This window comes from Glycine soja, chromosome 7 (assembly GCF_004193775.1).
Source record: "Glycine soja cultivar W05 chromosome 7, ASM419377v2, whole genome shotgun sequence".
Lineage (NCBI taxonomy): Eukaryota > Viridiplantae > Streptophyta > Magnoliopsida > Fabales > Fabaceae > Glycine > Glycine soja.
In genome coordinates this window covers 36,273,053-36,287,013 of record NC_041008.1, presented here as the reverse complement: position 1 = coordinate 36,287,013, position 13,961 = coordinate 36,273,053, and the positions used below count along the sequence as shown (strand labels likewise).

Sequence of the window (13,961 nt, the reverse complement as noted above, 5' to 3'; positions counted from 1 at the left end):
AAGAAAGGAACAAAAAATATATCAATAAATTATAAATATCTTTAATATAAATAAATCATTTGGTTATGTTTTTATTCTATTTAATTTTTTATGATATTCAACTAAGTATGTCGTATAACTTTTATGATTATTTAAATTGAAAATTTTACATGAAAAATATTTAAGAGTTTTTTTTAATGAATGTAGGTATGAAAATAAATTACTTAATATAATAATTAATTATTGTCATATTATCTAATATAATTTGAAAATTTTCACACTAATTAAACCTGCAAGGCCTATAAGTTAGATCATTGTCTTTTAGTGTTAGTTATATGTTATATTAACTAAATGGTTGAATTTAATATTAAATTATATCTTTTTATATTTAATATTTTCTTAACTTCATTAAATTTTTATCTTCAAAATTCTAATTATAAATTAATTAATGTGAGTTAAAATTGGAACGAAATAAAAGATTTGATTTACGTCGTCACCATAATCACTACCATCATCATCGTGATCTTCGTCATGATCACCGTCGTTATCAACATAATCACTGGTGTTGTCGTCGCCACTATCGTAAATGATGATTGTCATGCCAGAGATCATAGTGATGGTGATGGTGATAGTAATGACAATAACAATTATGATGGTGATGATGGTTGACGATCATGATAATGGTTGTGATAACAATCACGATAGTTGTGATAGAAATAATTATAAAGAAAATAGTGGTCATGGTAATGATAGGTTTTGAGATATTTTAGGATATGATAAATTAAATCTTTTAAGATATTTAATTTGTTTGATAAATGAATATTTAATTTAAATTTAAAATATTTTAATTTTGATCTTTCATTTTAATCTAATTGTTGAAATTAGTCATTCTTATAATCACATAAAAATGATAATTCTCATATGATACATCCTCATTTAAAGTATTTTGGATTTCTTTTATATCAATATTATATTTTGTAAAAGCTCGTGATATTTTTTTTAAACATATTATAAATTTTTTTTACCTTCATTAAGAAAATTTTATGGATCCACCAGTGATCATAACCTAGAGAATTTACATTTGTGCGATTTATGTCATTAAATCAAGTCATATGTGAGAAATATGAATATAAATATATTTTTATTTTTTAAAAGAAAAATATTTTAAATAAAAACATAAATGATGAATATTTTTTTTTAACAGCAAAGGATGAGTAAGTTATATTAATAAAAGCTACTCAGTTAAAAGAAAAATGATTATGTTAAAATAAATACACTGAATCTGATTTCGATATTATATTATAGGAGCCAAGAGATGTTCTAAACAAAATTTAATTTAGATTTTGCGTGGTCTCAGCTAGCTAAATGCGCATTTTCCTTTATCCATCAAAGAAATTATACTATTAATTATTTATTCAGGTCAAACACAGGTTAGGTGAAAGAGGCTAGGTGTGGAAGAACAGTTGACGATCGAAACAAAGAGTTGGGGAAAAACACACATGTATATACAACTGTTCAGATTCCAACTATTTTCAATTTGTTGTATACCAAGTCACAGTGCAACCAACAATAAAAATAATTGATTTGGCCATTTTGCACCACCATATGACATTGTAGTCAAATCCATATATAATATTTTGACACTTTTTTTCCTCTTCCCTCTCCCGATATAAACACCCATTAACCCCAGCAATTGGACCGACACAACAACAACCAAATCATACTTTACATTTGCGCATCTCTTATTTAACCACACACCTGTGAGAGTATATAGGAACATATACCATTACTATGGCTCTGAAGTTAGGACATGGCGTGATGATACTAGTTATTATAAGTGCTTCAATGTTTTCAGTGAGCATGGCCAACAAGGATTGGTCCTTTGGTTTCAACTACACTGATTGGTGGTCTAGATTCGGAAATCATCCTCAGAACAAAACACAGCAACAACCCAAGCAAATTGTCGTGGGTGGTTCTGAGCATTGGCACTACGGATTCAACTACACCGATTGGGCATTCAAGAGTGCCCCATTTTACCTCAATGATACTCTAGGTGAGTTTTCCAGTAAAACATGAGTATAATACCTTCAATATCAATAATATATAGTTAATTAGTATTGTAAAATTAAGTTGGGAAGAATCCATTATATTTACATAAACACTTAAATTGTATGCAAATATCAAGATATTTAGATCAGTTAGTTGAACAGGATATGAGTCATTATAAATTTTTTAGAAGTTATCTGTCTTCAATTCCTCCCCATAAAAAGAAAATACATGTAAATATGTTTTGTAATTAAGTATAAAAACAATAATTAGTTTCATTGAAGTATGTCACGCTAATTGAGTTCTATGTCATGTTGATTAGTTGCCCTTGAAGTATATATGCTAACACAGGGGCATGAATTGATTGAATTTGTGATGCAGTTTTCAAATATGATGCTCCAAATGCCACCAGTTTCCCACACAGTGTGTACATGTTCAAAAGTTTTGGGAGCTTCTTGAAGTGTGACATTGAAAAGGCTAAAATGCTAGCAAATCCCATGCAAGGTACAGGAGAGGGCTTCAAGTTTGTGTTGAAGAGGTGGAAGCCTCACTACTTTGCCTGTGGTGAGCGAAACGGCTTCCATTGCAACAACGGCACCATGAAGTTCGCTGTGATGCCAATGATTCGTCCCTTCTGGCAGTGGCCTTGAGAAAATTGCACCCACCCTCTTACAGCTTGTTATATTTTTGTTTTTCTTATGTTTTGTCTGAAGATTTTGGCAAATAAAGCTGTAGTTTCAGATTGATTGATTTTGATCAATTTAATGATACTACTTTTTAGTGTTGTAATGCAATTAATCTAATATATTGATGAAAGCTCATAAGGAGAACAAGCACGTTGAGGTTGCAGCTTGTTTTTTTTTTTAACAAGACCTGTTAAACAAATGTGACTATATATCATGATGAGATACCCAAGTGTATTTTGTTAACCACTTCATTAATCCTCACGGAAAGGTTTTGAATAAAGATATTTCAACAGTTTGGATAAATGGTGCCTTGAGAAAGGACATGATGAACATTGTTTTGCGCAAGAGAGGATCGATAGAATCGACTTAATCAGAATAATTGAATCAGTGTCTATGATAATTAATATCTCTAATTAATCTTTTTTTATAGGCAAAATTAATTTTATTAAGAGCTAGCTGTTACACAAGAAGTGTACAGGTTAGTAGCACGTTACACAAAAAAACAAGGGTGCATATATATATGCACCAAACCGTTCCCATAACACATTACCATTCACAATTATACAGTAACGTGTATCCCATGCCCCCCTGCATAAGAAACCCACAAATGGCACTTAAGCTAATAAGGATCTATCCATAAGAAACCTGTATCCTCCCAAGATAATCACCACGTGATCCCCTCCAAGATATTATAAAACCAAAGTGCTGCCTAGATTGCCTCCAAGAGTGACGTACACCCTCTCCAGCCATGTTAACTACATTCAATTCTTTCACCATTTCCGCGTCGTCTTTCAACACCACTGTCATTGGTATTATTCCACAAATGGCAGCTAGCTCCATTGGTTCAGTATGACCCGATTCCTTAACATCCCCATCAACCGAACCACAAGGACTCCTTTGTAGCTGCAACTGCACATCCAAAACCCTTCGTATACATCACCGTTGGCATAGCGTTTCTCGCCCAATACGCGCTTTCTATTGGAGACATGTCATCGTCGATGCCAATAAAGGTGCTGTGGCAATGCATTCTCCCGACGGTGAACTCACCCTCGTAGGTGACGCCGGAGGGCAATGAGAACCGGCCCTTGCCACCGCACGCTTTGCCTTTCTTCCATTCACCCTCGTACATGCACCCATTAGACCAAAGGTACTTGCCGCTCATTTGCGAGACATTGCCGGACAGGCTTCGCGATCGGCTGTAGATGTCATTCTTAGGGAGGGTTGTAAAGAAGATAAACATAACACTTGAAATTTCATTACTTTTTCTAATAGATAAAGATAAGTACATTTGTATGGTCCAAAGTGATATCAATAATCAATGGATAACAATTATCCAAATTTTAACATATTATTCTAAACAAGTAAAATAAAAATTATAATTATAAAATGCATATTTAACTTCATCCTATATAGTCATTGGACCATTTTATTTTGGTCCTAGAGTTCATCCTATTAGCTTTTTCCACCGTGCAGGAGATACGTGCGTGGTCCCCTGCGGACTGCACGCCACGAGCAACTCTTCTTGTTTCTGTCTCTCCCTCTTAGCTTCTTAATAATTGCTGCGTGTATTGTGTATAGTCCTATAGCTTCTAATTAATATCTCTAATCTTGAACTGCACTCTGAATGGAGGACAAAGGAATTTCCATTAACTCAAATATTGGTCCCAAAGAGGACGTCAACATATCCGATGTGAATCTATTTGTTTAGTTTTCTATCAGTATGTATATATGTGAATAATCCAGCATGCATCACCCATTTTCCTTTGCTAATTTTGAATCGCACGAAATCTCTCTTAACTTAGATCCTAGCATCCAGTCTCCCGTCATTCCCTAGCGATGTCATTAGTTGCACACTAAACCTAAAAAATCAACGCCAGCACAGCTTGCCGCCACTTCTTGGCCTTAAAATAACAGGACTTCTCATATTTGGATGAATGATTATGTTTAGTTATTATGCGTAAATAACTATTATCCTATCCATTTTCCAATTAAAAAATGTAACTGCTTTAGAAGATTCTATTCCTCGATGTACTAGTCCCATTAGAGGGCACATGTTTTCCATTGGTTAGGATTATTTTCTACTTTATAAACATGACGTAAAGAATGGAAAGGCATATATCTTACTATACCTTTGTGTTTTTGTTAATCAGGAACACGCTCAAAATTATTCAAGGATCCTAAGGGAGCTTACTCTCAACTTATACGCCAACAAGAAGTAAACAAGGAGACACAAGAAAATGCTGATCATCACAACAAGAGTGAAATTTTTGTCGAATTCTTCAGGCAATCTACTCAAAGGAGATCACTTCAAAGATCTATCAGTAGGGGGTCATCTACAGGGAATGATTTACCCACAGGAGTTAACGTTGCTGATCCTGAACATGAAAATTCATAACCAAAAGAGCAAGCACCGGAGGTTCCACTCAGCCGTCTTGCTTCCCTCAACAAGCCATAGATTCCGGTTCTTCTAATTGGATGGGTAGCTACCATAGCAAATGGTATTATGTCTCCAATACTTGGTGTGTTGATTTCCTATGTCATCAAGACTTTGTATGAAACATTTGATGAGATGAAATAGGACTCCAAGTTTTGGGCATAGATGTTTATGGTCCTTGTGTTGGAATTTTTTTCCAATAATTAATATGGACTAATGTTTTAAGATAATTATATTAGTTATTTTATTTTATCTGGTTAATTAAATGAATTCATTAGACTACCAAATAAGGTGATATGAGCTTAAATGAACAAATGTTAGTATTGACCCATTTGAAGATAATGAAAACCTTGTTAGGTTAACACAATATATATAAGTAGGCTATGATCTCATATATACTATGCAGACACACATAACTCCAAAAAGGCTTTTCCACATTGGGTAGAAAGTCTTCACTTTCTACGACGGTTCCATTAAAAATTGCCTTAGAAAAAGACATTCTTCTAAAACGGTTATTGTTTAAAAATCATCTTAGAATGATAATTTTTTAAGACAATTTTTCAGAAAATCGTCTTAGAATGTTACTTATAATCACACTATGATATTGTTAATTAGTAAGTAAATTAGAATATTACAAAAACAAAACTATAAAAAATTTAATAAGAACATAGGGGAGATGGAAAAAGCAAAGAAGCAGCAAGAGCAATGAATATTATTCGTTATTCCTTACCTATCAAAACTTATCCTTTCCCATGTAGCATCAAAAGCATCCTGTCTAATAGCAATATCTAAAATGATAGACTTTTGACTAATCAAAATCACAAAAACATAGACTAAGTTGCTTACCTGTTCCCATGTAGCCACAACTTGACCTAGATTAAAATCAAAAGACAGGACTTCAAGTTGTCTGGACTGGTTCAAAGTGTTTCAGGGGATGACTGCGACGTGGTGGTTCTCGTTGTCCCTGATGTTCATGTGCAATTTACCATGTTTAGTTTAATTGTCACGTGGCTTTTTCTAGTTTTTTTTTTCTTCAAATATGGTAACTATGGGAGAAAGTGAGAAATCAAAAATGGGAACTAGTGTGTCTTATAAATAAATAGAAATAAAGGCTAATAAAAACACTCTCTAAGTGTACTAGCACTATTAGAAAATATGCTTTTTATATCGATTATTTATGATTTTCTACATCAGTTTTTAATCGATGTTGAAAGTATTATGGTTAACATCGGTTTTAAAAATCGATGTTAACATAAAACTACCAACATCAGTTATCTAAATAACCATGTTATATATTAAGACCACCAAAATAAGTGTATAAATGGTGAATGTTGACATCAGTTTTTATACAAAAACCGATGTTAACTCATACAGTAACATCGGTTTTTGGAAAAAACCGATGTTAACGTATATCTTAACATCGATTTTTTCTAAAACCGATGTTATTTACGTATATTAACATTGGTTATTTACAAAACCCGATGTTAATTTTCAAAACATTAACATCGGTTCTTGTAAAAAACCGATGTTAGCTCACACATTAACATCAATTTTTATACAGAACCGATGTTAAGTTAGAAACTTTAACATCGGTTCTGTATAAAAACCGATGTTAATGTGTGAGTTAACATCGATTTTTTTACAAGAATCGATGTTAATGTTTTGAAGATTAACATCGAGTTTTGTAAATAACTGATGTTAATATACGTAAATAACATCGGTTTTAGGAAGAACCGATGTTAAGATGTACTTTAACATCAATTTCTTTTTTCAAAAACCGATGTTGTTTGTGTATATTAACATCAGTTTTTGTAAATAACCGATGTTGTTTTTAAGTTTTTTTTATATACACTTTCCGTTCTTACAAAAAACCCAAAATTTAACCTGTAAAAAGAAATTTCAAACCACAATTCACAGCAAACATCATTTGCATTCTGCTTTCAAGCAGTTTTTAGTAGAAAGCTACAGTAAACTATGAATTGATAAATATGAATAAAAGATTTATTAAGAACTATCAATAAATAACATTCAATGTTCAATTGACATACCAAATTGCAAAAATGTAAACCAAGTAGTGTAAACTAATTAAGTAAGCTAAAATGAATTGCCTAACATCCTAATTTTGCTAACATTCTAAGTTTGATCTCTAAGTTGGAGATAATGTTGTGCCCACTGAATGCAAAGCGCTTTTAATCTCTCTAGCTCCAATGGTCTAGCCTCGTTAAAATACTGCATGATTAAATAAAAGATAAATTAATAATGTAATACCAATTATAAGAAAATCAACTTTGTTTGAAATAAACAATTACCGCTTGCCAGTTATTCCTGAAACTTCCTAAGATGATGGTGGACATCCAGTGCATGACATAATAGCCACACTTAGTGCTTCCTTTTTGTCTATTACACTAAATACATAATGAAATTTGGATATTAATTAAACATTAACTACAATTAGTGTACACACACATAAGCAATATATATAAGTAGAAGTTTTATTTAAATCACGTACCTTAACGACAATCCACCTAGCAGCAACCTTGGATTTAGGCTATGGAGTATCACCAAGTCTTTTCAAAGCACTGTTGAATACGAGGAACATTTAATAATTGATGTTAATGTTGAGTAATGCCAATGCAAATGTATTGAAAACAACATTGACTTGTTAATTATTCCCTTAAGGTAGTTGTCTGGCCTGTTATGCAAGGAACAAAACCAGACAACAAGGTTTTCCTTGGGCAGAATGACCACCATTTGCCAATGTTCACTGCAGTGGAGACGAATATGGGTTATTGTAGTAGTATACATTATTTAAATTTAGTTGTTTTGTTTGACTTACCCATTTAAGTAGGCTCCAAGGTAGACATCGCATTTTGAACTCTGCATCCAACTCTTGATGTAACTTTCAGTGTCAAACTGCGATTGCCCAGATCTCTGAATAGACTGTGGCTCAAGGAATCCATACACATCAGAATTCCTCGCTCGCATACTTGTTTCAGTCAAATGCTTGTTGTTGTTAAGACAAAGTTAATTATGTATGAATTTAAAGCAATAAGTTAGGTAATTAACAGTAAGCTAAATTGCCAATGTTCACTGTAGTGGAGACGGATATGAGTTATTGTAGTAGTATACATTATTTAAATTTAGTTGTTTTGTTTGACTTACCCATTTAAGTAGGCTTCAAGGTAGACATCGCGTTTTGAACTCTGCATCCAACTCTTGATGTAACTTTCAGTGTCAAACTGCGATTGCCCAGATCTCTGAATAGACTGTGGCTCGAGGAATCCATACACATTAGAATTCCCCGCTCACATACTTGTTTCAGTCAGATGCTTGTTGTTGTTAAGACAAAGTTAATTATGTATGAATTTAAAGCAATAAGTTAGGTAATTAACAGTAAGCTAAATTGACTTACAGAATCCACAACTGTAAGACAGATATGCTGAGACATTGACCACCGTGTGTGATTTCAGAGAGATCTTCGTGCTTTATGTACAGCGGGAAGTCTGGATTAAACACCCCGAACACGGTAGCATCCCAGTTAACCTGGAAAGGCTTCAAGATCTGGGATGGTCAATGTCATCAGATATAGTTGATCATCGACCTCAGGATCCAGCCTTTGTGGAGGTTTTGCTAGAGAAACTGCTGCCTACTGATCAAACATAGTTAAATAATTACGTTGAATAAATTAATTGAAAAAAAAGCATATAATCAAAGTAAAATACCTGTTCTGATAAAGGCTTCACGAGATGTGTCAGCCAAGCAAGGAAGGTGTTAAGTGCCTGCCCCACTAAGGTAACCTCATCAGTGGATACAGGAACGAGAGCCTGTGCATCTCTAACCTCCTCAACACCAACCTTCACTTGGCTAGACAACAAAGGAATGTTGTGAACTGTTGATCCCTCATAAACTCTTCCCAGGGCAACTGGGCGGGGAGGATTTGCTTCGATGTATAACCTGCACTTGTCTGAGTCACCCGTCTCAGGATCGTTCCCTGAGGGATCAACATAACTCTCCTTTGTGCTGACACGAGGACCTGAGGGACCAATCATAGGCTCTGGAGGCAGTGCAAGTCTCTGAGATTGCATCTGGGATTGAAATTGGGACTACATCTGGCTGAAAGATGCCATCAGCTGCTGAGTCACTTTTTCTGTGATCGACTCCTCTAGCTGGTCCTTGATTTGTTGGGTCAGCTGCTGTAGGTCTTCAGGAAGAAGGAAGGAAGAGCTACGGGATATTCGTGGAGCCAATCCGAAATATTGCTTGATGGTGACAGCTCCAACAGCATGAACATGGCCAGGGTGGTCTGGTCGCACAATGGCGGCAATCAGGACATCCTGACGTCCGTGAGGGATGAATGATCCCTGTGACGCCTGCTCCTCCAAAGAATCCTGTACAGAACAAATATATTTGTCTTAGGAATTCACAGAATAAACAAACATAGTCAGAATTCTTAATTGAAAATGACTTAGGATCTTCTCAGCGATTTCCTTTGCTGCCTCAGACGTCATCTGCCCAGTTTTCTTGGTGCGAGCCATCTTCCACTTCACGTGGCACCTGATGGGAGATGGAGGGTCAATGACGCCGTCAGTGGTTCCAGACTGGGTAGCTTCCTCCAGTTTCTTTTTGGTCTTCTCAGCTATTAGCTTTTGTTCTAAATATTCATAACCCCCATGAGACAACACGTGGGGGGCAGTGTTTTGCTTCTGGATGGCCTGTGCCTTTTTCTGCACATCCTGAAAAAAATCAAACATTAATGGTACAAATTACTACAATGAATTATAACAACTGAATCTTTTGTGGAAAACAACTAAAATGACAAAGTACATACCTCCCAAGAAGGGTCGCTGCGTGTCTGACAAAACTGGGCCCATTTCTCCTTGCTAATGTCGTATTTTTCATAGACAGTGTCGTCCACACCATCCTGGTCGGCTGCAAGGGCCCACTTCCTAGTCAAGTCCTATTTAAACTGCCGCCATCTCTCGCCGATAGTCTAAAGAATTTTCATCTTTGTCCTATTGTCAGAAGCTTCAGGGATTTGAAATTCTGCCTGAAAAATAAAAAATTAGGTTTTATTGTAAGTAAACTATCAATTTTGGCTATTAAAAAAATGTAAGAAGAAAACTAAAATACTTGAATATCCTCCCATATCAATTCCTTCTGAGCAGCAGGGACTTCCTTCTAGGTCTCGTATGTCACGTCAACCTTATCACGCGCGACAATCCCTAAATATGTTCTTAATTTCCTCTTGTGGGGACCATCGGCCTTGCCAGTAGCAGGATCGACATTGACCACTGGTCTCTCTACCCTAGGTGGTCTAGTGGCCAAGGATCGCAGCTATGTCGCTTTGCGTGTCCGCTTCTGGGTGGACGGAGACACTTATGTTAGTCATGGTCTTGTAAAGAGAAAAACTTGATTTATGTGGATAATGGACGATGTTTGGGGTGATTTGTGTGGATAATGGACTAACATAAGTGTCCATGTATGAATCATCATCTTATACATTAACACCAATTATTTTCCCATGTAGAACCATGCACCACCTTTCATCACAAGGGTCTTGCACATAAAATACTTGTTTAGATTGTTCTGCCATGATGAAAAGGTCATTGTGGTAACCTAGTTTTTTTAGGTCTACCAACGTAAATCCTACATCATCGGTCCATACATCGGTGTCGCTGCCAACCCATTTACATTTGAAAGCACATACAGTAAATTTGACATAGTTAAGCTCCCAGATTTCATCAATGAACCCAAAGTAAGGGATAAAAGCTACATAGGGATTGTCATCATGCAGACTTGCAATGTGTTCAAATTCAGCCCTTAGGGTGACCCCGCTGTTTTGCATTATACTTTTGTCATCTTGTTCTTTTGTGTAAAAGGAATACTTGTTTATGTCATATCCTTTCCAAGTTATAACATTTCTTTTAGGCCCATCTGCTAGCTTTCTTAATGTTTCTGAAGAATTTTCATCGACAAAGATTGTATCTTTAAACCAATCAGAGAAAGTCTTGTTATGCTTTTTCAACACCTAGTTCTTTGACATTTTTGGATTACTTTGTTTGACTAAAGTTTCATGCTAAAGTATGTATGGCAAAACTTCATTATTGTTGTTCAACACATACAAGTGAGCTTCTAACAAATCTCCTACATTTGTAATGATAACATGCAGTCCTCTTGAACCCTTACCGCCCACTCTGTCATCATGGCGAGACTTAGGAAGGCCAACAGGTTTTGCCTTTTCAATGTAGTCTGAAAAAAATTCAATGGCTTCTTCTGCAATATACCTTTCAACAATAGATGCTTCTGGACAATGTAGATTCTTCGTATACGCTTTTAAGATCTTCATGTCTCGCTCAACCGGGTACATCCAGCGCAGATAAACAGGACCACAACATTTGATTTCTCTGACCAGGTGAACAATTAAGTGAACCATGATGTCAAAGAAAGCAGGAGGAAAATACATCTCCAACTAACACAGTATAATTGCGACCTCATTTTTTAGGTCATCAAACTTGACAGGATCAAGGACTTTGCTACATATGGCATTGAAGAAAAAAGCATAGGTGAGTTATGGATAACCTGACTTTGTTAGGCAAAATGTCTCGTATGGCCACGGCTAACAATTGTTGCACCAGCACGTGACAATCATGAGACTTTAATGTTAGTCGGTGAAAACGACTAACTTTTGTGTATAAAACTTGTATAAATTGTATCAAATTTTCCCAATTTATGGTTATTTTGTAATGTTATAAGTATTTTCTGTTAAGGATAGGTAATAAATACTTAGTATTTCCATTTTGTGTGTTTAATTGGGTAAGCTTTGGAAAATGTTGTTTTCACCTTCTCGCTAAGCCAATCTGCTGGCTTAGTAAGCATCTGCTAAGCGCAACATTCCTGGGCTAAGCGCGAGGTGTAACACCCTTATATATATATATATATATATATATATATATATATATATATATATATATCAATATATTATTAGTAATTATGTTTGATGTTTGATTATATTTGTTGTGTTATTTGATCCGTAATTATTTTCAAGGAGGTTAATTTAGTTAATAGAGGGTATGGGTAGATAAGGATCTAGCTTCTCAAAGAAGCCACGAGGAAGCTTCTTGAGGAAGCCTCTTAATGAAGCTTCTTGAGGAAGCTACATGAGCTGCCTCGGTAAAAATGCAGCCCAACCTTCGTTAACCGTTGGATCTTCTCCAAATTTGGTCTGCAGTTTCACAAGACAACTGTCCATGATCTGTAAAACTTGGATTTCAATTATACTTATGAACAAATTTAATTTTCGTTTATGTGTATGACGTGTACTGAGTTACTATTTCTATATAATTATGTATATTCGTTTAAGTAATGGCGTGTTGTTGGATGAATGCATGTTGTAACAAAATTACTTTGGTTTTCATAAGCAAAATTAAGGGAGTTCTTTTGTTAATAATTGAAATTAGCGTATATTAGAGTGTGGATATCGTAGCGACGAGGCGGGTCGTTACATTTAGTGGTATCAGAGCAGGTTGAACCTTTCGGCCAGTGAGTTGTGAGTCTGCTATGTTTTTTTGTGCATTCTCTGGTTGTTTTGTTGAATGCTTGATGTTGTTTGTTTGCTGATGTTTGATGTTCATTGTTTGTTATTAACACTTACTCACTAGTTGTGTTCCTACTAGCTATAGAGATTTGATTGTTGTAGTCATATTGAATTTGTTTTCCTGATGTCTGCTATACCATGAATTTCAATGTCGGGCCACAGATTATTAGACTGGCCACCTGTATAATTTGTGAAGGGAAAAGGAATGATATGGCAAGCGATCAGAAAATACAAATGATGGAAAGAGAGTGCTAATGTCTCGAGGCATCAACTCTCAAGAGTAACTGAGTAGGAATTTGTGATGGTTATGATTGTTGTGTGGTTCTTTGTTTGTGTGTATTCCTTCCAAGTCTAACTCCCTGGTGTGTATAGGGAGTGATGGCTGGACGGAATGACCGTGCGATAGCTGATGCCCTTCAAGCCTTAGCTCAAGCTATAGGGAATCCAAATAGAGGAGAAGTTGGTGGAGCTGTTGAGTACCAGGGGTTGGATCACTTCCAACGAAACAACCCTCCTTCTTTTAATGGAGGATACAACCCTGATGGTGCTCAGAACTGGATAAGAGAAATTGAGAAAATTTTCCGATTTATGGCATGTCCGAAGGGGCAAAAGGTTGCTTTTGGTGCATATACTCTAGTGGAAGAGGCCGAGTATTGGTGGGAGAATACTCACCAATGCCTAGATGCTGAAGGTCAAGATGTGATCTGGGATGTCTTCAAGAGAGTGTTTTTGGAGAAATACTTTCCCGAGGATGTTAGGAGCAAGAAGGAGATGGAGTTCTTGGAGCTTAAGCAAGGAAGTATGACTGTGGCTGAATATGCAGTTTGAGGAGCTGGTGAGGTACTTTCCCCATTATCAAGGGAGAGATGGTGAGAGTTCCAAGTATGTAAAGTTTCTGAATGGCTTACGACCTGAAGTGAAGCAAGCTGTGAATTACCAAGGTGTTCGTCAATACCCACTTTTGGTTAATATGTGTCGGATTTGGGATGAAGACTCCCGAGACAGGGCGGCCTATTATAGAAGTATAGGTCCAATGAGGAACAAAAAGAATGGGCCTCAACATCGAGGAAAACCATATTCGACTCCTCCTAAGCAATATGGTAACCGCCATGACAATCAGAGGACTGTTGCTAGGGGATTTGCAGGTGGTAGCGGTAGCAAACCCAATACTTTCTCCACTCATGTCATTTGTTACAGATGTGGTAAGCCAGGGCACATCTCC

General features: G+C 35.8%; 2 protein-coding genes and 1 long non-coding RNA gene across 4 annotated transcripts; all 3 read left to right on the top strand.

Annotated features, from left to right (window-relative positions):
- Positions 1–1,666: 1,666 nt before the first annotated feature.
- LOC114419379 lies at positions 1,667–2,954 on the top strand. The gene is made up of 2 exons (XM_028385030.1): positions 1,667–2,032; positions 2,407–2,954. The coding sequence occupies exons 1-2, from the start codon at positions 1,771–1,773 to the stop codon at positions 2,673–2,675; spliced, it is 531 nt and encodes a 176-aa protein (XP_028240831.1). The 5' UTR covers positions 1,667–1,770; the 3' UTR covers positions 2,676–2,954.
- Positions 2,955–4,140: 1,186 nt separating this feature from the next.
- LOC114417699 lies at positions 4,141–5,375 on the top strand. Of its 2 annotated transcripts, none has more exons than XR_003667887.1 (2): positions 4,141–4,241; positions 4,862–5,375. It is a non-coding gene; the product is annotated as an uncharacterized LOC114417699 (long non-coding RNA). The 2 variants fall into 2 exon arrangements; XR_003667888.1 differs by having other exon boundaries at positions 4,141–4,283.
- A 7,742-nt stretch (positions 5,376–13,117) lies between these two features.
- Positions 13,118–13,567, top strand: LOC114420631. The gene has a single exon (XM_028386477.1). It carries the CDS (start codon positions 13,118–13,120, stop codon positions 13,565–13,567), a length of 450 nt encoding a protein of 149 aa, XP_028242278.1.
- The last annotated feature ends 394 nt before the right edge of the window (positions 13,568–13,961 follow it).